Raw genomic sequence first — 25212 nt, forward strand, 5'->3', positions numbered from 1 at the left:
AACAGGTTCCTACTTACATTATGTGCGTCTAAAAGCATTTTCCCTAACTAAATTACATAAAACTAAAAAAAACGACGACTACAAATTGAAATGATATGAAAGAAAGTAACACAACAAGCTTCCGAGTCCGTTAGCATCACGCTAGGGGGCAGTAGAGTGCGCCTGTACCTGTGTAGAGACCAGAGAGCGAAGAATGAGCCATTCAGGGAGCAACTGGAAAATATATCACAACTCCAGGGAATAACCTTTTATATTTGTGATTCTAGTGAATATCAGAGGTAAGATTTACACGAATAAAAGATTATGTTGTCATTTGGACATTTCTTTCGAGCTCCAGGGTCTTCATTTATCCTGTGAGAGTAGCAAGGGGCTAACGCTAGCTAGTCTTGCTAGCTAGACGCAGCAATACACAATCAGATGCAGCTAGTGCAGCCATTATTAGTAATAGTTATTTGTGCGGTTACTTAGTAAAAATCTCAAGCGTTAAAGACAAGTTAGGTCATTTAACAGATACACCAGCAGGTCCCAAAAGGTCCTAAATGGCTTAAATTATCATGGTCTTAAATAGATGACTTAACATGACAATTTCAGTGTTACTTTTAGATTTGGAGGTGGTGAAATACTGTTGATACCCAGTCCACTTATTTTCATTTTAAACATTTTTGTGAAGTGAATTTGTGTTGGGTCTACTCTAATTCAGTCTGGTCTTAAAATATGTCAAAATCTTCAGCCCCACTTGCAGAGACACTTCACTTAGCTGAATTGCTTTGTGCTCTACTGTGTCCCAGACAGTTTAAAGATTGAATCCCTCTGCTTGTCTTCCTCATATCAGCCTTGTCATCATGTCTGGTGGTCCAGCGGTGAGGGTCAGCATTGAGTCTTCCTGTGAGAAGCAGGTGCAGGAAGTGGCCCTGGATGGAACAGAGACATATGTCCCACCTCTGTCCATGTCCCAGAACTTGGCAAAGTTGGCACAAAGAATTGACTTCATCCAGGGATCTGACTCGGAGGAGGATGGAGTCGAAGGTGAACCCAGGGACCATGAGTGGGGCAAGCAGGAGCCAGAGGAAGAAGAAGGTAACGTATGCTCAAGAGAAAGCAGGCAGAATTTAGAGTCAAAGCTGGATTCTGTTAACCTGACTGGCACCAGCTATGATTGATCTATCACTGATGCACGAGAGCTCTCAGGTTGCTGCACAGCTAAGTTCAATCTTAAACTATTGTTATAGAGCTGAGGTCTCTTTATCAAGGTTCCCACAGGTCAGTACATTTCTGGACTTAAATTAAGTTTTGAGAAATGCATTTCAGATGGGGAGAATTAGTGAATTTGGTCAATTGCAGGGGGAACACCAGGCAATATTAGGGAATTCTATAAATTTGAATTACAGGAAAGTAGGAGATTATATTTTAAAGCATTAATTGCATCAAAACATAATCAGAGATGGTGGTAATTCACATCTTTTTTTATATAGTAATTGTAAAACAAACTGTAATGGTCCTGTCCTTTACTAATGCTAATTAATAAAAAAAAAGAAAAACAAGTTGTACAACTTTTCCCCAATAAACTGTTTATGCTCTGATGTATTCAGCTACATGGCCCTCATCAAGGTGGTACATTAAATTGGTAATTCTAATTAACTTAAAAAGTAAACCACCAGAAAGTTAAGGACTTTCACATGAAGATCAAGTAGGAACCTGTTACGATAAATGATAAACATAATAAAAAAATATTAAGGTAAAGAGACTTTGCTTAACATTCATAACTGACACCCCTTTCTCTAACACCTTATCAATACAGAATTCTCCAGTCCCCATGACCCTGCACAGGATTAGCGGGTATAGATGACAGGTGGATGGATTCAAAATAAAATATACTCTTATGTCATACATAAGAGAGTCATATGGATTCTGTTTTCTCTGATAGAATAAAATCTGATTAGCGGCTTCCTTACACAGGCACAGTGAAGTTTCAGCCATCTCTTTGGCCCTGGGACTCAGTGCGTAACAACCTGCGCAGTGCCCTGACAGAGATGTGTGTACTCTATGATGTGCTCAGCGTGGTGAAGGAGAAGAAGTACATGGCCTTAGACCCAGTGTCTCAGGATCCAGCAGCTGGCAAGGTAAACTGCTAAATAATATCACTCACTGCTATCAGTAAACATCTACAAGAGGGACAACACTGAATAAAGATCCTACAGATACAAAATGTTCAAATATGATGACGATCTTTGGTCTATATTTCTCAGAGAGATCTGTGCACCTTCTCTGGAAAACAATTTTCAAAGTTTTACACACATATTTACCTCCATCCACTGTCCATTCATAACAGCATGTTCTTGCCATTGTGCAGACCCCCCAGGTGTTCCAGCTGATCAGTAAAAAGAAATCATTGGCCACAGCAGCGCAGCTCCTCCTGAAGGGAGCAGAGAAGCTCAGTAAGTCAGTAGCAGAGAACCAGGAGAACAGGAGGCAGAGGGACTTCAATTCTGAGCTGCTGCGACTTCGCTCACAGTGGAAACTACGCAAAGTGGGAGACAAGATCCTGGGAGACCTCAGCTACCGGAGCGCAGGTGATAAGGCCTCTAATGTATACTCAGTCAAATCTGTAAAATGATTTTTTACAAAAAATAGTTGTCCTGTTGTGTTCTACAAAGTAATGTGAGGACAGTCTAACCCCAAGCTAACATGTTTTGACGATGTACCCATGCAGGTTCCCTTTTTCCTCACCATGGCACGTTTGAGGTGATCAAGAACACAGACATTGATCTGGACAAAAAGATGCCAGAGGACTACTGCCCCCTTGATGTCCAGATCCCCAGTGATTTGGAGGGATCTGCTTATATCAAGGTGAGAGGGTAACAAAACATGGATCAACATGTCTCTCCACAATGGCACGTTCTATTAAAATATGTCTGTGGTGATTTATACTGGTGAATTGTACACTACATGGTGATCAGCAGTTGGAGTTCATTGATTACCTACGTTTTTGTTCGCATTTTTGTGCGAATTGCATGAGAGGAAACGAAGAATTAAATAAAGGAAAAGGACATTGAGTGAAAAAACATCTTGAGGCAGCGGTGAATATTTTAGTTATGTAGAAATTATTTGGTGGACTCTGCTTACCTGTGTAGTGCAACCATAGCTCTTTTGATTTTGTTTTTTTTTTTACAATTTCCATACTACTGTCACCTGTAAATACCCATACATTTTTGAAGGTATCAGAAACATGTAGTTGTAATAGTCGAATGCTGTTTATGTCTTCAGGTGTCCATTCAGAAACAAGCTCCAGACATCGGTGATCTGGGAACCATCAACCTGTTCCGGAGGCCGCCAAAAACCAAAGCCGGTATGGTTCAATACACAAAGACAAGTAACTGTCTGACTCTCTGCCTGTAGAATTTTTATCATTTTTCATCTCTTCCCATTCTCCTCACCTGTCCTCTCTCTGATCACCCTGCCGCCATCTCTTCACAACGTTTTTTCCTTTCTTTGCGCCTAGGTACCCAGGCGTGGCATGTGAAGCTAGAGGCGGCTCAGAACGTTTTGCTCTGTAAGGAGATCTTCGCTCAGCTGTCCAGGGAAGCTGTCCAGATTAAATCCCAGATCCCTCACATTGTTGTGAAGAATCAGATCATCTCACAGCCCTTCCCAGGTCAGAACATTCATGACAACATCAAAGTGGGAAAACTTAAGCATGAATGGAGTCTTGATTTTGTTGGACATAATCATGAGAAGATCTGTTTGTTGCATATTTAACTTTAAAGGACACAGACTATGTGTCAGTTTTTTGCTTTTTTTACTCCTATACTGTAGGTTAAGTACGACCACTGCCCGTACTATGTTCTGATAGTTCTACATTAGTACCATACTCTAAAAGTGGACAAATGACTGAATGAATGTATTTGATGAACATAAAATAAGTAATGGTATGAAAGATTATTCCAAAACACTAAGGAAAAAGATTTTAAAAAAAAATTAAATTATATATATATATATATATATATATATATATATATATATATATATATATATATATATATATATATATATATATATATATATATATATATATATATATTATTAATATTTGCATTTTAATTACTTAAATAAAACATTTTAAATCAAACATTCCTGCTTTTTATCATCTCTGTGGCTCTGGAGTCTGCTCTGACAAACTTATTCATGCCTTGTTTGTTCCTGTGAACCCCCTTCTTATAGGTCTGCAGCTCTCCATCTCACTGTGCCACTCGACGGGAGAGAAGAAGAACCATCGGGCGTCTCCAGAGAAACCCAAACCAGACGACCACCTTTACGTACTGGAACACAATCTGCATCAAATGATGAGAGAGGTGAAACACTGTGTGAAGACACTCTGCATCTCATCTGAAGCTACTGTCAAATTAGTAGAGATATTAGCTCATTGCAGATATATCAGTATCGGTGCATAAAGTCATACAGAAATTTCAAATTCTGTTTTGAAAGAGTGTCACTTATCAACTGTAAAATGTCCCACCCAGTTCATTCCTTGTTGGGAATTGTTAAAAAACAAAACATTTTTGTCAGGAACCCTCAAAAATGTTTATTTATGTTATGGGTTGTGTAAAGAAAATTTACATCAGCCTATATAGAATTAATTAGATGCCAAACTGAGATCTGAATATATTTAAAGCATCACTATAATTTGAGGAGACATATTATATGCTATCTTCCTGTTGTTATACTATTTTATATAGATAACATAACTCGTAGTCTATTGTAACACAGTTTTATACCAGAGCAGACTCATCCATCATTTACTGCTGCTCTGCCTGCAACACATTTGAACCAGGATAAATACTGCCCCAAATATATCTAGAACCCTACCATCAGTACAAGTCTTTCACTTCATTCATAATGCTTTAATTTGATCAATTCTCATTTCTTTGAACAACCTTGTCTCTGTTACAGTTCCACAAGCAGCAGCTGAGCTCTGTGGTGATGCCACATCCTGCTAGCGCCCCCTTTGGCCACAAACGCCAGCGCCTAGCGGGGCCACAGGCCTACGACAAAGCTGAAATCTCCAGCTTGCAGCAGAATGAGGGGCTGCTGGAGAAGATCATCAAACAGGCCAAACACATCTTCCTACGTAGCAGGTAACTTTAGTTGTACCCTCTACGATTTTGCAAATGAGTAATATTGCTCAGTCTACATTATATGACACCCCAAACATGCTCCTCACTATTTGCAATGCCACATTTGGCCAAAAGGTGGCTTACTTTGTCTTTGGTCATCATAATTTGATCTCAAGGGGGAAAAAATTGTTAGCAAAAAAAAATCATTTTCAGAATTTCAAGTATTTTGTTAAAGCAGTGTTGACTATATAATGTTGAGTGGAGCCCTGTACTAGATATAATTTTTAGCCACTTGCTTCATAATTCAGCAGTATTAATGTTTGCGTTTGTAATCACCAGGACGGCGCGGACCATCGACAGCCTGGCCAGCCGAATAGAAGATCCCCAGATCCAGGCTCACTGGTCCAACATCAACGATGTGTATGAGTCCAGCGTCAAGGTGCTCATCACCTCGCAGGGCTACGAGCAGATCTGCAAGTAAGTGGAGGAGAAGAGGGAATGATAAAGGAAGAACCAGAGCAGAGAGGGAGACATTATATGGGACATACAGGAGAGAACCTGCTAATGCATTTATGAGCAGCTGTGGGTGTCTGCAGACCGTTTAATAACTTTTCAAATTATGTAAATTGAAAGCTATGAAATGTAATCGGAGGCCTGTTTTTTCAGCATGTTGTATGGGTATATTTTCAATTTTGCTTTAATTTTTAGTTTAATCCAATTATGAAATTAGAAATAGCAGTGACAGAGTCTTGCATGGCTGCGAAGTACAGAACAAACTATGACTTGTCTGCTTCTATGAGATGCATGTACACAAGAGTATGTTTTATTTGTATTTCATTACTGCCACATGGTTGGTCTCATTCCACTTGACTGACACGTATGATCACTCAGATAAGGCTTAACGCGTTTTGTGTATTTAGGTCCATTCAGCTGCAGCTGAACATCGGTGTCGAGCAAATCAGAGTGGTGCACAGAGACGGACGTGTCGTCACGCTGTCGCACCAGGAACAGGAGCTGCAGGACTTCCTCCTCTCACAGGTATCACAGTTGCCTTCCCTCATAGTTAACTTTCCGCAACGTTGGTGGAGGAGGCTGTATTTACTGGAAGCAGTATGTATGACTATAGACCTGTTGCGTATTGAGCTCAAAAAAGTGTGGTACAAATGTTCGAATGGTAGTTCGTTGTTTCCTGGTGCTAGTTATAACCGTTTTTTAATCACTTTTTAAAGTTGTGTATCCCTGCCTGCTTTTGTCCATCTTGTGTTATTACAGATGTCGCAGCATCAGGTGCATGCTGTTCAGCAGCTGGCCAAAGTGATGGGCTGGCATGTCCTAAGCTTCAGTAACCATGTAGGCCTGGGCCCAGTGGAGAGCATTGGAAATGCCTCCGCTGTCACTGTTGCCTCTCCCAATGGAGAGTACGCCATCTCAGGTGAGACGGGTGAGGTTGCTTCTGAGGTGAAAATGCTCATTAAGCCCTTCTATTTTTTTATTTTTTTTAATACTATTGTATTTAAGCACTGCTTCAATGGTAACAATGTAAACTCATGAAGAAAGCATGATCATACATATTTTAAAGATCCAGGCAGGAAGTTCTCATCTATCTTAAGAAAATCATACAGTAAATCAATTTTGAAACATGTTAAAAATCATCTATTTGTGAAGCTTTATTGTTGCTATTATGGTGTTTATTAGTCCACTAATTGAATTGTCCAGTACAACTAACTAGCTCAATAGCTGCACAATGTTGACCTATCAGTTTCATTAGGTTTTTGTGTCAGTATCTCAGAATCAAACAACAGGGACTCACCAGTGTGCACTGACATTCAAAAGTCACAGGGGGAGAAATAATATAATTTTCGCTACTAGCAATAGCCCTAATTGACCAGAATGCAATGCAGCAAAGAGCATTTGCATTTTGAGTTAATGGGCTCAACTTTCCTTTTTTTTTTTCCTGAATAACTAATAACTCTCGCACTGCTCTCACTATTGCTGTCATTCTTTGTGGCAACATGTGTAGAGCTGAATTCAACTAGGCCACACCCAGTCTCTGGTGGTTGTGGAAATTTTTTAGAGAAGTATGAAATCACTCAAGACCAAAGAGACAGGTTGATACAAGCTGAGGGATCATTAAACACGTCACCACAAAATAACTCCTGGAATTCATTATATCAACCTCATAAATGAATGTTACCTAACACTGTAAGAGTATCCTAAGGCAATTAAAGATAACGTTATACTGAATATTCTCATAACCTCAAATTACCAAGAATTAAGTGTGGCTGTATTAACATGAGCAGATTTTAGTTACAATTACAGTGTCTGTGTGTATCTGTTTGTCTATTCAGTGCGTAACGGTCCAGAGAGCGGGTGCAAAGTTTTGGTCCAGTTCGCACGCAGCCAGACCAAAGAGCTGCCGAAGAGCGACGTCATCCAGGACACCAAATGGTGCCACCTCAGAGGGCCGTGCAAAGAGGTCCACTGGAGCAAGATGGAGGGACGAAACTTTGTCTACAAGATGGAGCTCCTCATGGCTGCACTGACTCCCTGTCCTTAGATACAGCCTCTGTCTGCGGACTCCTTTCCTATACACAAAGTCACGGTTTATATACAATTAAATGGCAGCGAACTGGACAACTAACAACTCCCACATAGAATCCTCTTTTTCTAGAGATTTTCAGCCACAAAATTTGTGTCACAAAACTTGGAAAGGGATAGCAGTACATAGGTTTTGGAGCCATGATACAGGCCCCTTTTGACCAAAATGTGACTTTTCCTTCCCTTACACTTTTTATCCAACTCATAGACTTTTTGAATGAAGCCATAAACTCCTTTCCACCTCCAGTAGTGTCTGCTGCCTGCTCTGTTTTTTTATAATGTAATGTGTCCAGTGTATGTATACCTCAAAACAATTTGCTACAAAATGAAAGCAGAGTTCGTCTTTATGTATTTGTGCTGATTTGTCATATCATCATATGAAATAAAGCTATGAATTAGATGTTTTCTAAGGACTTCACACTAGCGTTATCCTAATCACTTATATAATTTGAGCAACAGCATTTTGGAAAAACTGACGTTCTTTTTAGTCTGATTCATCAGCTTTAAGAAAGACCCACGAGTGAGGTTTAGTTCTACCATCCAACAGATTGAAAATATCAGTCATATGGAATATATTACAAATCACTTTTTTAAATGATTATGTAACAGCTGTCTTCATTTGTTTGTTTTTTACTTTTTAAAAATTTCACTCGAAAGACCTGAAAAGTCTCTATCTATTATCACTGCATCTGAAGTCTGATACAGACGACCTGCTGTATAATTTTAAAAGTTTTTTCAAAAGCCTCATTCAAGTTTGGATGAATGGCAATTTGCTTAGACAATAAATACAGTATGTATTGTTTCCCAATGTCACGAGTGATATATTTACATTCAATCCAGTGTCATTAGCAGTGTGTTCAATACAAAAATGTAAACATTGACAGGTTTTCTTGGTACACATTTTTTCATAATTGAGAGCCGTCTTTCTGGCTGTATGTAACTTGCTGAACTAAAAACATTACTCTCTTATTTTATATACACAACACCTAAATTTTAAAAAGTAGTCCTTGTTGCAGCACCGACAAGTTTGAACAGTCTCTGGTGTGTTTTCATGCCAGGTACAAAGCACAGCTAGACGTCCATCAAAGAGTCTGCAGCTCTGTTGCATCATTTTCTGCATAAAGGGAGAATTGAACTTAGTCAATGAAGAAACTAACGTTAACACAACATACTGGTGTAACAAAGCTATAATAGAACTTCGCAGACCTTTGTACTCAAACACACCCCATACCTAGACACAATACATAACCCACATTCACAACCACTAAGCCATATTCATACATTTCACACAATGATGCAGCAGTAAGAAATAAAACTGAGTAAACAATGAGCTCCAGGGCAAACAAACCTCTCGTGTATATATATATATATATATATATAAGTTTATATAAAATGTGTTTTTATATTCAGATCCTGCATATACTTGTTTAAAAATTATTTTACCCTTGATCTAGAAAAGTAGCGGCACTTACTACTGTATACTTTCCTAGCTTTTTATTTACTTTGTTCACCAAGCTACTGTAATAACTCCCACTGAGTGGTAAAGTGAAGTTCATCTTGTGAGAGATTAATCCTTAGTGCAAAGTTCATCATGTTTCATACACCTGACACCATAGTTCATAAAGGTGCATGTACTTTATGAACTTATTTTTCATGTTGCTTTACCTGGCATCTGTTTCCTGCACCTCCATGCCACTATCTTCCTGTAGACCTTGTCTAGTAGCCACATGGCCAGCATGAAAAGGCCAGCCAAACAGGCCAGTGCCAAGGCAGAGACAGACAGGTACTGAAGGTCCTCATACAGCACCTCTGGAGGACAGGGACACAGGAGCAAAATCATACTTACTTCAAAAGGTAGTTTAATACAAAAAGGCTTGCAAACAGACTACTTTCCAAGGTGCAAACACAAAATGTTAGGAACGCAGCTTGTATGCAGAGATGAGGTAGCACAGTAGCAGGAAGACAATTGCCATAATATTAATGTTGACATGGCAACTCGGGTGATGGTAAAAACAGTGCAATGGCTTCAAGGGATTGCGTTGGACGCACCAAACTTGGTGACATTTTAATTATTGGAAGACAATTACTATGTTTCAATGTTAAGAATGGTAAGAAAAAGTAGCATTCTGATTTGTATGTCAAGGTCACCAATAACAAAATCTTACAGTATATCTTACAATATCATCTTTTTAACTCTACAATCCCTTATCAGTTTGTAATGTTTATCAAGGACAGACAGATAACTACTTGTTTACTGATGAACAACTATGATAAACTCAAAGTCCCTGCTTTAAGATCTAAAAGGGACATATAAAGTTCAAAAGTATATGAGTGTTAGTGCAAAAGAAAATGTGGTCAAATGAGGTTTTCCAAAATGTAGCGCTCTGATCGGTGTGATTTATAAATGACACACAGAAGCCCAGACCCACTCACCGTTCACTTTCAGGACAAAGCCAGCATCCTTGCTGCTTCCTGCTGTTTCTGTGACAGTGACCACGTAGTATCCAGCATCCTGCAGCCGCAGGTCTGACAGGCCCATAGAGCCATTGTTGTAGGGCTGCACTCTGCTGCTGTAATCCACCGTTATGTTGGTGTACATCCCCGGCTGCCAAGTCCCTATGGTGCGGCTCACCGCTCCTGACATAAAGGTCCATTGTATGGTGGGGATCCCAATGCAGGTAACATCCACTGAGAAAAACACATCCTCCTGAACTGACCTGGTGAGGCTCCTCTGGGGAGAATGGACGGAGATGGCTCCAGCTTCCAAAGTGAAAAGGATGAAGAGATGTGAAGATATAGATTATAGATTCACTGTGAAATGCATTTTGGAAAAGAAAAACAGATAAATACATAATATGGTGCAAGAGCTTGTACATGTAAATGTGTAAATAGATATGAATGCAGTATTATCAAAGAGGCAATGTATTACAGTAGATACATAGATAGATTTGGCTCAAATGGCACAAAAATATTGTACACTGCATGATAAACATATTTACCTTTCACACTAATATTCAACTTTCACCCAGATAGGACAGTAATTACAGGAGAAACATTTTACTGTATGACACAATACAGCTCCATAAAAAGAAAATATTTTACCTCACTGGTTTTGGTTCTCATGACACAGATAGTCATTGTTGCTGGCAAACAATGTGGCTCATTTGCATTAAATTCCATGTAAAGCCAGAAACGTGCTATTCTGTGCTTTCTGGAGGAATGAAACTTGTCAAACAAGCTGAGAAGTACCAATTTGAATGTAGCCAGCTGTATTGGCCTTGTGACTGTTTTGGCCGCCCCTCATCAAATATCTTCACAGGAGTTTCGTTGTGGGATCTGGTTCTGCTGGTGGAGTGTTTGCTTAATGAGGCACAGGTACACCTGAGAATACCAATGCTGACTAAGAAACAAGACAGTGTGGGAAAAAGTGCCTGTCCTTTGTTTCAGATATCACATAGATATAAAAGTCTTACCATTGTTCTGTGTGAAATAATCTATTAAATAAATGCTTTTAGGAGCTTTTTTTAGTTCATGAGCCAATTTTATTTCATTAATTTTAGCAAAGACGCTGTAGTTATTCTGTGCAGCTTGACTTCCATTTCTAATGAAATCAGTTACTGCTCTTTCCCAATTCCTTTTTATTTTCTTTGGGATTCAGATTTTCTCTAGTGTACTGGGACCTTGCGTGCAGAACAGGACAATCTGATGTTTACATGTACGCGGCCATGTGTACATGACTGTGTTGTGTTAATCTACTTAGCCCTGGTATGCAAGTTAAGACACAGAACCTGAGAAAAGTTTTCACTCCTGCCAGGTTCTCTATTTAAGTTCCTATTGAAAGAGCTGGACCCTCATCGTATCTACTTAGTCCTGAACAAATAGGCATGCTCTCAAACACAATAGTCAAATATGTGAGCTCTGCGTAGAAGACCAAATTATAAACGTGTTGGAATGCTTACCTAGGTGACACATATATAATGTGATGCTGAGAAACACAGCAACATCTTGTACATCCCAGAGCCTAAAATGCCACATTGGAATCCCAGACCCATTGGTCGAACCGCAGTAGAAGAATCTCCTCCAGGTTATTTCACATTTTGAAGCATTCTCCTCTCCGCCTTTCTCCTTCCAAAACAGCCCTTCCTCGTTCCCACGGTTTCCTCTTACACTGTCCTTTTTTACAGGTGTTTGTGTGAGTTTTCTGAGTTATTTTTGTTTTGTGAAGTGAAGAAGTGCTGGAGTTTCCCTCCTCTCTCAGGACTGTGCTGGATTTCTCTTCATACCTGCGCAAGTCAGTGCCAGCCAACCCACACCTATCAGACAGGTTCAGCCAGAGATTACTGAGCAAACATGTACTCTGTGATCTCACACACACACACACACTTGAGGGAAGAAAACTATAGAGGAAACAAACATATATCCTTATCAATTTACCAACAAACACTCACCTATATACGCAGACACACTATCACAAAATTACACCAGGATAGGTTGAAGCACCTGTATTCATGCTCTGACACACCTGGTAAAACATGTCAAACAGGAAGTGTGTATTCACACGTATGCATCAAGAAACACACAGTGAACACAATGTATAAGATGCTTAGAATTTGCTAGCTATGAATTTTAAAAAAAGGGAATATTTTTCATGTATTTATTACGTTATTACGTGATTTTCATGTTAGGATTCAGTTGTCGCTTTTCAAAAATGTTCTTGTTAGATTCTGTTCAGTTAACAAAAATAAAACTTACATTTGTATGCCAAATGTTGAACTTGAATATAAACATAAGAATCAGAACTCAAAATAAAGATTTGTCTTTATTTGTCTTTAAAAAAAAATGCTAGCTATGCTATATGTTTTGCTGTTGCACAATTCAAGATAATAAAATTTGCTTGGATTTTCCTTAAAAGTTAATAATTGATGCGCCATGACTTGATTTTGGCCACAGAAGGCAAAACTGTTTGCTACAGAAATGTTTTCACAGGTGAAACTGTATTTTATGTTTTGTTCGTGGATATAATTTAAAAAACGTGCACGCGGCTGAAGGACCGGGTTAATGTTTACGTAACTCTGCGCACGTTCCGTAACTAGCTTACATCGCTATGTACCGCTGCAGTTTGTCGCGGGAATACTTTGCTAATTAACAGAGTCGAATACGACGTTTAGTAAGTTCATTTTTTACTGACTAATTTAATATTTCTTGTAGATAAAATATCTTGTCAACTATTCAGATAACGATTATCGAGAAGCGAAATTGTTGTTGGCTATATTTGGGTGTTTCGCTTAGCTAACGTTAGCCAAGTTAACGCTAACTGCTAGTTAGCATGTCAAAAATTAATTTTCTTTTGTTTTATGCTTAATTATTCACTTTTTGTAGAATTAAAAACCGACTCAATACTTGAAGTTCTTGTCAGGGTGGCAGTAGGAGGAGGCGTGCTAGCTTTAGTTCAGTCCAGACTCCAGCCGCGCTAACGGCGGGTTGCTTCACCTCCGTATCATGATGCTAGTTAACGTTACTGGCTAACGCTCATAGAAGACTACGCTTTGTTATTTAGCATATTAAATTAACGGGCCAGTACATTAATAGCTAGTTATCGGTTTTGCTAAGATTGTTGACCAAAAATGTCAACTTATTGCGTTATTGGTACAGCAAAACTTAACTTATTAAGTCAGGACTATGAATTTTAATGCAGACCCCATAAGATAAACGTTAGCTAACGGTACGTTACTATTGGGTGGTTATTTCTTCTGTTCTGGATGAGTATGCAGTAACATAGTGTCTCAGGGAAATTATGAGTAATGGATGAATGCATTGCTGGGTTTTCATGACCTTGCACCCGTGAAGTGTGCAGTTAACTCTCCTCTCCACTAGAGACTGCTGGACGAGCTCTATTTGTTGTTGTGAAGTGAGTATTGAATCGTAGAAACATCTTCCTCAACATGCACAAGTTCCCTACACGTCATTAAAATACATTGAAATTATATATATATACATATATATTCTGGCGTGTCTGTAAAAAGAAAATTGATTTATTCGTTGTTTCTACTCTCCCACTTACGATTGGATTAAAACGTACCGCGTGTCCAGGAAGATACAAGAAGGCTCATTTGCGAACACTAGTTAAATATAAATGAAGCAACAAAGCAGCGCCAGTGGTGTATTATCTCAAATGTTCATTGTCCCTGTTTTGTATGGTGAACCAAATGTTTTGCTTTCACTTCTGCTCTTTGACTCGTCTGCCGTGTGTAGTGCACTTTGTTTCTGTCTCACGGAGCGGAGTTGTTACTGAAACGCAAACTCAGACCCGTCAGTGAGGGACCCGGTGCGGGGAACCAGGTCGTTGCCTCCGACGTATTTGCAGTATCGCTTCTCGGCCTTTTGGCTAAGATCAAGTGTAGTATCTGTTCTTATCAGTTTAATATCTGATACGTCCCCTACCCGGGGACCATATATTAAATTGATTTTTGGAGCAGGGAGATGGAATAGGGGCTTGCTCCGTCCACTCCACGCATCGACCTGGTATTGCAGAACCTCCAGGACCGGTGCACCCCCCTCTCTATGTTCAATGATAAGAAAAGGTGGAAACACTGCTGTTTTCTCTTCACTGAGAATATTAACTGCACACTTAATTTATAATTAGTGTCGTTATAATGGGTGTGAACTATAGGGGACTCAGGGGGAGCTTGGCTTCTCTTAATAACACATAATATGCCGTTTATGCCATATGCATTTTTATTTTTCTGCATCTTCATAATCATGTGTAAAATTATGCTGTTCATGCATGAGGGCGATTAATTACTAATTAACTCGAATTAATAAAGATACCGGCATGCATGCTACTCTTGTCATCATCTAAGCGTGGCAGCACAAAATCATAAACTTAACTAACTTTAACTCAAAGATCAGGAGAAAAAAAACAGTGGTCACTTCTGTTTTAAGAAAATTTACTGTATTATTCACTGTTAGCACTGTATTGTATTTGATGGGTGTTGATGAGGACTGGATCCCTTGAAGGCATTTTTGTTGGTATTTAAAATTGCTCATGCATGTGTGTTGTTACAGGCTGGTTTGTTGATATGTGTGTATTTATTTATTGTCCTTGAATTGACAGCAAGAGGCTGCAAAGTGGTTACATGCATGCAACTGTTTAATGAAGTAATTGCTGAGTGAGACAAGGAGATTGCAAAGAGAAACGTGCTGTGTTCACTGCCCTTTCCACATTTAATGAAAAATATGAAAACATGCATTTATTCTGAAGTCCTCACTCTGATTGATTGGATTGAATCTTTTAGGCATCTTGCTCTCTAGTGTTGTTTCACAGCCCGAGAAACACTGTGTATGTGTGCAGTTTATTTCAGTTGTATGATTATTTGTCCTTGCAGTTAGCCGTATACAGAGACACATACAGTATATATAGATTACTGTTGTTGAACTGCAGTGTGTTTTACTGTACAGCATGTTAAAAATCCATCCATCCATCCATCCATTTTCTACCGCTTGGTCCCGTTAGGGGTCGCGGGTGACTGGAGCCTATCCCAGTGACTTTGGGCCTTAGGCAGGGTACACCCTGGACAGTGGCCAACTCGTCGCAGGGCTAACACAGACACAGACAAGGACAGACAACCATTCACTCTCACATTCATTCAATACGGGCAATTTTTTTTTTTTTTTTTTTTTTTAGAGTTATCAATTAACCTACACATGCATGTCTTTGGACGGTGGGAGGAAGCCGGAGAACCCGGAGAGAACCCACGGTAACACGGGGAGGACATGCAGACATGTTAAAAATCCTGCTTTGTAAAACGGCCAGCGGTGTTCACTCTCCAGAGCAGCAGGTGGCAGTAGCAGGAATGTCGGTCGCCCACCAGCAGTAAACAAAGAAACAGGAAGTGGTTGTAATGTGAGGGGGGGGGGTGTGGTTTGTGTGTTTTTTTTAATTTTTTTTATTATTATTTTTTTTTATTCTTCTGAATTTCAAAAGTGGATCAAACAACTTGTGATTGCAGTATGATTTTAGCTTTGGCTCGCTTGAACTTGCCGCTGGGCTGTTACTCATTTGTTGGAGGTAAAATAGATAAAACTGTTGATTTTAAGTTAGCTTGTAATATGGGAAGACAGCATTGCATGATGGGAAATATAGCTATTATTTATCAAGTAAATTAGTGTAAAATAATGTTTTTCAGCCTCAGTACAGAACCGTTTCTTGTGTGTTAAATTCCTGTAGATTCGCCCCCCAATAGCCTCTGGGTTTATTAATTTGTCAGCACCGTCGGTGAGCTCGGTCTGTCCGTGAAAGAGTGGCTCGCCTCCGATGTGTACAACTCATACTTACCTGGCAGGGGAGATACCATGATCAAGAAGGTGGTTCACCCAGGGCGAGGCTTAACCATTGCACTCCGGCTGAGCTGACCTCTGCGAATTCCCCAAATGTGGGAATCTCGACTGCATAATTTCTGGTAGTGGGGGACTGCGTTCGCGCTCTCCCCTGATAACGTGTTCAATAGTAAAGTAATTATCAACTCTCTTTGAATTTAGCAGCTAATCAACAACATGCACACCCAATGTATAAACACGCATGTTCTTACTCTCTCTAGGAAGATAGAAACAAAAGACAACACAACTTAGTAAAAATTAGATGTCTTAATTGTATTGAGAAATGATTGTGCTCATCTATATGTGATGCGTAACTAACCATTGTTTATAGTACATCACTCTGCAGAGTATACTGTGCCCTGCTATAGTTGGCTGTATTGTATCAAACGTGTTTTATTTTGATACCTGCGTGGAGGTTTGATGTGGTTGATTAGTGTATGTTTGTAGGTTGACGTCATGTTTAACTACTGCTATGTTTATTGTCCCTGAATTGACAGCAAGAGGCTGCAAAGTGGTTACATGCATGCCACTGTTTAATGAAGTAATTGCTGAGTGAGACAAGGAGATTGCAAAGAGAAACGTGCTGTGTTCACTGCCCTTTCCACATTTGAGAAAAATATGAAAACATGCTTTTATTCTGAAGTCCTCACTCTGAAAATCCCTGAGGAGCAAATTTGTCTTGCAGACGGCAGTCAATAATAAATACAATTAATAAAACATAACAATCCATACACTATATATACGTACGTTTTAAATCACAAGGGTATATTTTATAAGTCGTTGTATCTGCATGAACTGTAACTTTGCAGCAGGTCTGCAGTTTAACTCGCATGAGGAGCACGTGGAGGATATGCAGTCGACCGCAGAGTGCAGTTCGCTCTGTTCGCCGCCAGAGTGCGCTGGAGCTCCGTTTGTTGTTCGTCGGAGAGTTAACAGATCAAACATATTTTCTTCCTTCACAGAGGACTTTTTACACGATTTTAAAGTTTCTTTTCGCATTTATAATCCACATGACATTAATTCAGTTTAAAATACAAGTCCCGGCTCTCTTTCTGACAGTAAATAACACGGTTATAACGTTTTAAATTCCTATTGGACCAGCTCGTGTCACGTGACCAGGAAGCGTTGCGTATTTGAATATGCGACGACCTTACTTTTGTTAAAATGGCACATTTTGCTTCCACTTCTGCTCTTTGACTCGTCTGCCGTGTGTAGTGCACTTTGTTTCTGTCTCACGGAGCGGAGTTGTTACTGAAACGCAAACTCAGACCCGTCAGTGAGGGACCCGGTGCGGGGAACCAGGTCGTTGCCTCCGACGTATTTGCAGTATCGCTTCTCGGCCTTTTGGCTAAGATCAAGTGTAGTATCTGTTCTTATCAGTTTAATATCTGATACGTCCCCTACCCGGGGACCATATATTAAATTGATTTTTGGAGCAGGGAGATGGAATAGGGGCTTGCTCCGTCCACTCCACGCATCGACCTGGTATTGCAGAACCTCCAGGACCGGTGCACCCCCCTCTCTATGTTCAATGATAAGAAAAGGTGGAAACACTGCTGTTTTCTCTTCCCTGAGACTATTAACTACACACTTAATTTGTACATTAATGTCGTTTTTATTGTCCCTGAATTGACAGCAAGAGGCTGCAAAGTGGTTTAATGTTACATGCATGCAACTGTTTAATGAAGTAATTGCTGAGTGAGACAAGGAGATTGCAAAGAGAAACGTGCTGTGTTCACTGCCCTTTCCACATTTAATGAAAAATATGAAAACATGCATTTATTCTGAAGTCCTCACTCTGATTGATTGGATTGAATCTTTTAGGCATCTTTTGCTCTCTAGTGTTGTTTCACAGCCCGAGAAACACTGTGTATGTGTGCAGTTTATTTCAGTTGTATGATTATTTGTCCTTGCAGTTAGCCGTATACAGAGACACATACAGTATATATAGATTACTGTTGTTGAACTGCAGTGTGTTTTACTGTACAGCATGTTAAAAATCCTGCTTTGCAAAACGGCCAGCGTTGTTCACTCTCCAGAGCAGCAGGTGGCAGTAGCAGGAATGTCGGTCGCCCACCAGCAGTAAACAAAGAAACAGGAAGTGGTTGTAATGTGAGGGGGGGGAGTGTGGTTTGTGTGTTTTTTTTAATTTTTTTTATTATTATTTTTTTTTATTCTTCTGAATTTCAAAAGTGGATCAAACAACTTGTGATTGCAGTATGATTTTAGCTTTGGCTCGCTTGAACTTGCCGCTGGGCTGTTACTCATGTGTTGGAGGTAAAATAGATAAAACTGTTGATTTTAAGTTAGCTTGTAATATGGGAAGACAGCATTGCATGATGGGAAATATAGCTATTATTTATCAAGTAAATTAGTGTAAAATAATGTTTTTCAGCCTCAGTACAGAACCGTTTCTTGTGTGTTAAATTCCTGTAGATTCGCCCCCCCAATAGCCTCTGGGTTTATTAATTTGTCAGCACCGTCGGTGAGCTCGGTCTGTCCGTGAAAGAGTGCGTCGCCTCCGATGTGTACAACTCATACTTACCTGGCAGGGGAGATACCATGATCAAGAAGGTGGTTCACCCAGGGCGAGGCTTAACCATTGCACTCCGGCTGAGCTGACCTCTGCGAATTCCCCAAATGTGGGAATCTCGACTGCATAATTTCTGGTAGTGGGGGACTGCGTTCGCGCTCTCCCTGATGACGTGTTCAATAGTAAAGTAATTATCAACTCTCTTGAATCTGCGCAGCTAATCAACAACATGCACACCCCAATGTATAAACAGGCATATTCTTACTCTCTCTAGGAAGATAGAAACAAAAGACAACGTAACTTAGTAAAAATTAGATGTCTTAATTGTACCGAGAAATGATTGTGCTCATCTATATGTGATGCGTAACTAACCATTGTTTATAGTACATCACTCTGCAGAGTATACTGTGCCCTGCTATAGTTGGCTGTATTGTATCAAACTTGTTTTATTTTGATACCTGCGTGGAGGTTTGATGTGGTTGATTAGTGTATGTTTGTAGGTTGACGTCATGTTTAACTACTGCTATGTTTATTGTCCTTGAATTGACAGCAAGAGGCTGCAAAGTGGTTACATGCATGCCACTGTTTAATGAAGTAATTGCTGAGTGAGACAAGGAGATTGCAAAGAGAAACGTGCTGTGTTCACTGCCCTTTCCACATTTGAGAAAAATATGAAAACATGCTTTTATTCTGAAGTCCTCACTCTGAAAATCCCTGAGGAGCAAATTTGTCTTGCAGACGGCAGTCAATAATAAATACAATTAATAAAACATAACAATCCATACACTATATATACGTACGTTTTAAATCACAAGGGTATATTTTATAAGTCGTTGTATCTGCATGAACTGTAACTTTGCAGCAGGTCTGCAGTTTAACTCGCATGAGGAGCACGTGGAGGATATGCAGTCGACCGCAGAGTGCAGTTCGCTCTGTTCGCCGCCAGAGTGCGCTGGAGCTCCGTTTGTTGTTCGTCGGAGAGTTAACAGATCAAACATATTTTCTTCCTTCACAGAGGACTTTTTACACGATTTTAAAGTTTCTTTTCGCATTTATAATCCACATGACATTAATTCAGTTTAAAATACAAGTCCCGGCTCTCTTTCTGACAGTAAATAACACGGTTATAACGTTTTAAATTCCTATTGGACCAGCTCGTGTCACGTGACCAGGAAGCGTTGCGTATTTGAATATGCGACGACCTTACTTTTGTTAAAATGGCACATTTTGCTTCCACTTCTGCTCTTTGACTCGTCTGCCGTGTGTAGTGCACTTTGTTTCTGTCTCACGGAGCGGAGTTGTTACTGAAACGCAAACTCAGACCCGTCAGTGAGGGACCCGGTGCGGGGAACCAGGTCGTTGCCTCCGACGTATTTGCAGTATCGCTTCTCGGCCTTTTGGCTAAGATCAAGTGTAGTATCTGTTCTTATCAGTTTAATATCTGATACGTCCCCTACCCGGGGACCATATATTAAATTGATTTTTGGAGCAGGGAGATGGAATAGGGCTTGCTCCGTCCACTCCACGCATCGACCTGGTATTGCAGAACCTCCAGGACCGGTGCACCCCCTCTCTATGTTCAATGATAAGAAAAGGTGGAAACACTGCTGTTTTCTCTTCCCTGAGACTATTAACTACACACTTAATTTGTACATTAATGTCGTTTTTATTGTCCCTGAATTGACAGCAAGAGGCTGCAAAGTGGTTTAATGTTACATGCATGCAACTGTTTAATGAAGTAATTGCTGAGTGAGACAAGCAGATTGCAAAGAGAAACGTGCTGTGTTCACTGCCCTTTCCACATTTAATGAAAAATATGAAAACATGCATTTATTCTGAAGTCCTCACTCTGATTGATTGGATTGAATCTTTTAGGCATCTTTTGCTCTCTAGTGTTGTTTCACAGCCCGAGAAACACTGTGTATGTGTGCAGTTTATTTCAGTTGTATGATTATTTGTCCTTGCAGTTAGCCGTATACAGAGACACATACAGTATATATAGATTACTGTTGTTGAACTGCAGTGTGTTTTACTGTACAGCATGTTAAAAATCCTGCTTTGCAAAACGGCCAGCGTTGTTCACTCTCCAGAGCAGCAGGTGGCAGTAGCAGGAATGTCGGTCGCCCACCAGCAGTAAACAAAGAAACAGGAAGTGGTTGTAATGTGAGGGGGAGTGGTTTGTGTGTTTTTTTTAATTTTTTTTATTATTATTTTTTTCTTCTTCTGAATTTCAAAAGTGGATCAAACAACTTGTGATTGCAGTATGATTTTAGCTTTGACTCGCTTGAACTTGCCGCTGGGCTGTTACTCATTTGTTGGAGGTAAAATAGATAAAACTGTTGATTTTAAGTTAGCTTGTAATATGGGAAGACAGCATTGCATGATGGGAAATATAGCTATTATTTATCAAGTAAATTAGTGTAAAATAATGTTTTTCAGCCTCAGTACAGAACCGTTTCTTGTGTGTTAAATTCCTGTAGATTCGCCCCCAATAGCCTCTGGGTTTATTAATTTGTCAGCACCGTCCGGTGAGCTCGGTCTGTCCGTGAAAGAGTGGCTCGCCTCCGATGTGTACAACTCATACTTACCTGGCAGGGGAGATACCATGATCAAGAAGGTGGTTCACCCAGGGCGAGGCTTAACCATTGCACTCCGGCTGAGCTGACCTCTGCGAATTCCCCAAATGTGGGAATCTCGACTGCATAATTTCTGGTAGTGGGGGACTGCGTTCGCGCTCTCCCCTGATAACATGTTCAATAGTAAAGTAATTATCAACTCTCTTGAATCTGCGCAGCTGATCAACAACATGCACACCCCCAATGTATAAACAGGCATATTCTTACTCTCTTAAGAAAGATAGGAAAGGACGTGCAGCTAAAAACAAAAGACAGCTCAGTAAAAATCAACATTCAACTATAATGTGCGTACAAGTAGGTGAATCAAATAGATGTGTGTGTGTGTGTAGATATATAAAAAGCAACAATGAACAACAACATTCAATGTCTATATACAAGTCAAACTGTTTCTGTATTTGTCAACAAGAGTGCTGCAATCAATATTGAATGAGTAGAGGAAAGCTGTAATGTCCCCGTGGGGCAATTTGGCGTGCAGACGGCAGTCAATAATAAGTACAACAATTAATAAAACAAATCCATACACTATCCATATAAGTACAATATACATACCTACACATAAATATGCACAAGTACGCAGGTCAGCGCCAAAGTCAGTGCTGTCATTGTCACTTGTCGCCAGAACCATCAGAGAGAGCAGTGGAAAAATAATGAATGAATAAATAAGAGAAAGAAAAGGGGGCACCATATCACATCCACAGCTGGCCACAGGCCAAATCAGCTTTTAGCTGAAGCAACAAAAGACCTGGTGTATCTGTTTGTTTGTATCCGCCTTGACGGAGGCAAGTTAAACTCACTATATATATAAGTGGTGCTGGATGAGATGGAGGTACGGATAAGATGACCTGAGCTTTCTGTGTGGCGCTGACTTGATACACGTGGCAAAGATCGTTTAAATTTACGCCAGTAACTTTGCGGCGCACGTTCACAATTCTCCCCAACAAGTTTGTTTTGCACACTGAGATTACCAAACCAAGAGATGATAGCTAATGTTAAAACTGACTCCCAAAGAAGTATAGCACACTTTGAACAGAGACTTGTCAACATTAATGTAATACTTACAATCTAAATTACTTTAAATACACGAAGTAGGTGGATACGTACAGTATACACGTGTGTGTGTAGTCTAAAGAGCGTGCATTATATTTGACATATCGCTACACACGTCCTGGAATTAATTTGTAAACTTAAAGGAAAATATGCAAATGCTTTTTCTTGCAGGTCTAAACATTTATAATATACTGTATATTTTGCCAATAAAACGTTACGAAGGATGTGTTTTGATGAAAAAGGTAGTCCAAGAAAAACATTTAAATTCTTTGAGAATTGCCATTTATTAGTGCCGTATCCCTATTTACAATCACTTCACTTTTATTCCACTTTCATTGAAAGAGACCTGTTAATTAAAGATAAATAATGTATTTGCATCTCCTGTACTTCCTGTAGCATATTTTAAGGGGAATACTATGAGAAATGTATTCTAGTAAGATAACATATACAGTATAAAATGCAGTCATTCTGTGATATGGTATTTTATTAAAAGTAATAATAATACAGAATGCTACTGAGGTTGTATGATGCTTAGAGCATATTTTAAGCATTAGTACTGGACTGTTGCACTTCACAACATGTAAAGTCTTACAATTTGGTAGATGTTCTGTGCCCTTTAGTAACTAACTCCCTGTTTTGAAATCACAAGGGTATATTTTATAAGTCGTTGTAGCTGCACGAACTGTAACTTTGCAGCAGGTCTGCAGTTTAACTCGCATGAGGAGCACGTGGAGGATATGCAGTCGACCGCAGAGTGCAGTTCGCTCTGTTCGCCGCCAGAGTGCGCTGGAGCTCCGTTTGTTGTTCGTCGGAGAGTTAACAGATCAAACATATTTTCTTCCTTCACAGAGGACTTTTTACACGATTTTAAAGTTTCTTTTCGCATTTATAATCCACATGACAGTAATTTTGTTTAAAATACAAGTCCCGGCTCTCTTTCTGACAGTAAATAACACGGTTATAACGTTTTAAATTCCTATTGGACCAGCTCGTGTCACGTGACCAGGAAGCGTTGCGTATTTGAATATGCGACGACCTTACTTTTGTTGAAATGACACATTTTGCTTCCACTTCTGCTCTTTGACTCGTCTGCCGTGTGTAGTGCACTTTGTTTCTGTCTCACGGAGCGGAGTTGTTACTGAAACGCAAACTCAGACCCGTCAGTGAGGGACCCGGTGCGGGGAACCAGGTCGTTGCCTCCGACCTGTTTGCAGTATCGCTTCTCGGCCTTTTGGCTAAGATCAAGTGTAGTATCTGTTCTTATCAGTTTAATATCTGATACGTCCCCTACCCGGGGACCATATATTAAATTGATTTTTGGAGCAGGGAGATGGAATAGGGGCTTGCTCCGTCCACTCCACGCATCGACCTGGTATTGCAGTACCTCCAGGACCGGTGCACCCCCTCTCTATGTTCAATGGAAAATTAATTTTAATAATAAAGTCTCACAGGTGGTTGGGATTAATAGTTTTGATTGGGTTTATTACAACATTGTAACAGGCTGTAGAAGTGTCTGTTCAAGGCAGCGTTCATAGCTTCGTTTATTGAAGTTAATGCAGCAACATATCAACAACAAACCCCGTCACAAGTTAAAGTTTTGTATTTAAAATTGTATTTGAGTAAAAGGTCCAGAGCAAAATGTGCCGAAAGTATTGGAAGTAAAACGGACTCATTATATAGAATGAGAGTATTATGTATTCATAGGCTGAAGCTCATTATGGCTGCAAGCTGCCGCCTGTTATTAACTACAGGTTAAACAGTAGTAATTATTTGTGTGAATTACATAGAAATTGCAGTTACTCTTCAGACACATCCGAACAACAGTTTGGAGGATATTAGAGTCCAGATCTTATGTGAAACAAGCAGCATTTTGATATGTAAACCAACTCATACTGCTGGGCACTTTAACCTATAATGTACCATTTTATAAGGTTTGTATGTCAAATTTTAATCTGGGAACTATTCCTGTAACTGGCTGTCAGATGAAGTGCAGCACATTTCCCTCTTTAATGTAGTGAAGTATTAGTATAAAGTAGCATGAAATGGAAAATACTCAAGTAAAGTACCTCAAAAGTGTACTTACAGTACTCATCACGTGTACTTCCTAAGCGTCCTAAACTGTACAGCAGTCAGTCAGAAAATAAGACACTGACCTGATATTGACATGACTTTGTAATCTCCAGTTTGCACATTAAAGCATATATATATATTTTTAAGCTTTTGAAGGAGCATTTGCTGCTGCAGTATTTGTGTTTTTGTATGTAAACTGGTGCTAACTGCAGTTAGGTCTTATGTCCACTAGAGACTGTCGGAGCTCCTTTTTGTTTTTGAAAACAGACGCTTTGTCATAAAAAGCGCATCATCAGTCAGGTGTTAGCATTAACATCAATGCAAAATACACACACAGCTCTGTGTGTTGTAACGGTGTTGCAAGTGTGCGTCTCCTGCTCTCAATTCCTATTGGATTATAAGGCACCACGTGACCAGGAAGCGCCGAGGAGCCACATTTGTTGATGCGTGTATTTCTTTAAAATAACATCCATGTAGCGACTGCGACAGTTTCCTCGACTGTCGTCCGTCGTGCTTTACTCTTATTTCCCCGCCTGTAGTTAAAGCGTCACGCCGGCCTTCAGACCCGTCAGTGAGGGACCCGGTGCGGGGAAGCAGGTCGTTGCCTCCGACGTATTTGCAGTATCGCTTCTCGGCCTTTTGGCTAAGATCAAGTGTAGTATCTGTTCTTATCAGTTTAATATCTGATACGTCCCCTACCCGGGGACCATATATTAAATTGATTTTTGGAGCAGGGAGATGGAATAGGGGCTTGCTCCGTCCACTCCACGCATCGACCTGGTATTGCAGAACCTCCAGGACCGGTGCACCCCCCTCTCTGTGTTCAATGATAAGAAAAGGT

At 39.9% G+C, this 25212-nt stretch overlaps 2 protein-coding genes and 8 non-coding genes across 10 annotated transcripts; 9 read left to right on the forward strand and 1 right to left on the reverse strand.

Moving 5' to 3' along the window:
• The first annotated feature begins 124 nt into the window (after positions 1–124).
• On the forward strand, positions 125–8511 carry med17 (mediator complex subunit 17). Its single transcript, XM_044202352.1, has 13 exons — positions 125–278; positions 833–1077; positions 1957–2120; positions 2351–2570; positions 2711–2847; positions 3265–3346; positions 3500–3652; positions 4219–4349; positions 4948–5132; positions 5451–5588; positions 6032–6149; positions 6384–6543; positions 7460–8511. The coding sequence occupies exons 2-13, from the start codon at positions 843–845 to the stop codon at positions 7666–7668; spliced, it is 1932 nt and encodes a 643-aa protein (XP_044058287.1). The 5' UTR covers positions 125–278; positions 833–842; the 3' UTR covers positions 7669–8511.
• Positions 8507–12188, reverse strand: LOC122878884 (V-set and transmembrane domain-containing protein 5). Its single transcript, XM_044202379.1, has 5 exons — positions 12158–12188; positions 11669–12022; positions 10143–10469; positions 9375–9518; positions 8507–8823 (listed from the first exon to the last, which is right to left on the reverse strand). The coding sequence occupies exons 2-5, from the start codon at positions 11742–11744 to the stop codon at positions 8792–8794; spliced, it is 579 nt and encodes a 192-aa protein (XP_044058314.1). The 5' UTR covers positions 11745–12022; positions 12158–12188; the 3' UTR covers positions 8507–8791.
• Positions 12189–14074: 1886 nt separating this feature from the next.
• Positions 14075–14265, forward strand: LOC122879712. Its single transcript, XR_006378766.1, has one exon. It is a non-coding gene; the product is annotated as a U2 spliceosomal RNA (small nuclear RNA).
• A 1771-nt stretch (positions 14266–16036) lies between these two features.
• Positions 16037–16200, forward strand: LOC122879733. The gene has a single exon (XR_006378785.1). It is a non-coding gene; the product is annotated as a U1 spliceosomal RNA (small nuclear RNA).
• A 1213-nt stretch (positions 16201–17413) lies between these two features.
• Positions 17414–17604, forward strand: LOC122879713. Its single transcript, XR_006378767.1, has one exon. It is a non-coding gene; the product is annotated as a U2 spliceosomal RNA (small nuclear RNA).
• A 1018-nt stretch (positions 17605–18622) lies between these two features.
• Positions 18623–18786, forward strand: LOC122879704. The gene has a single exon (XR_006378758.1). It is a non-coding gene; the product is annotated as a U1 spliceosomal RNA (small nuclear RNA).
• A 1213-nt stretch (positions 18787–19999) lies between these two features.
• Positions 20000–20189, forward strand: LOC122879717. The gene has a single exon (XR_006378771.1). It is a non-coding gene; the product is annotated as a U2 spliceosomal RNA (small nuclear RNA).
• Positions 20190–21198: 1009 nt separating this feature from the next.
• Positions 21199–21362, forward strand: LOC122879701. Its single transcript, XR_006378755.1, has one exon. It is a non-coding gene; the product is annotated as a U1 spliceosomal RNA (small nuclear RNA).
• Positions 21363–23516: 2154 nt separating this feature from the next.
• LOC122879705 lies at positions 23517–23707 on the forward strand. Its single transcript, XR_006378759.1, has one exon. It is a non-coding gene; the product is annotated as a U2 spliceosomal RNA (small nuclear RNA).
• A 1287-nt stretch (positions 23708–24994) lies between these two features.
• On the forward strand, positions 24995–25185 carry LOC122879714. Its single transcript, XR_006378768.1, has one exon. It is a non-coding gene; the product is annotated as a U2 spliceosomal RNA (small nuclear RNA).
• The last annotated feature ends 27 nt before the right edge of the window (positions 25186–25212 follow it).

This window comes from Siniperca chuatsi, linkage group LG7, assembly GCF_020085105.1.
Source record: "Siniperca chuatsi isolate FFG_IHB_CAS linkage group LG7, ASM2008510v1, whole genome shotgun sequence".
Classification (NCBI taxonomy): Eukaryota; Metazoa; Chordata; class Actinopteri; order Centrarchiformes; family Sinipercidae; genus Siniperca; species Siniperca chuatsi.

Bases quoted from the DNA above. Each gene is read 5' to 3' on its own strand.
- med17 (XM_044202352.1), top strand. From the start codon at position 843: ATGTCTGGTGGTCCAGCGGTGAGGGTCAGCATTGAGTCTTCCTGTGAG. The intron at 3,653-4,218 runs GTCAGAACATTC...CCCTTCTTATAG, and splicing joins CATCTCACAGCCCTTCCCAG to GTCTGCAGCTCTCCATCTCA. The intron at 4,350-4,947 runs GTGAAACACTGT...TCTCTGTTACAG, and splicing joins TGCATCAAATGATGAGAGAG to TTCCACAAGCAGCAGCTGAG.
- LOC122878884 (XM_044202379.1), bottom strand. From the start codon at position 11,744: ATGTGGCATTTTAGGCTCTGGGATGTACAAGATGTTGCTGTGTTTCTC. The intron at 10,470-11,668 runs GTAAGCATTCCA...TCACTTTGGAAG, and splicing joins ATTATATATGTGTCACCTAG to CTGGAGCCATCTCCGTCCAT. The intron at 9,519-10,142 runs GTGAGTGGGTCT...CCTGTCCTCCAG, and splicing joins CTTTGTCCTGAAAGTGAACG to AGGTGCTGTATGAGGACCTT.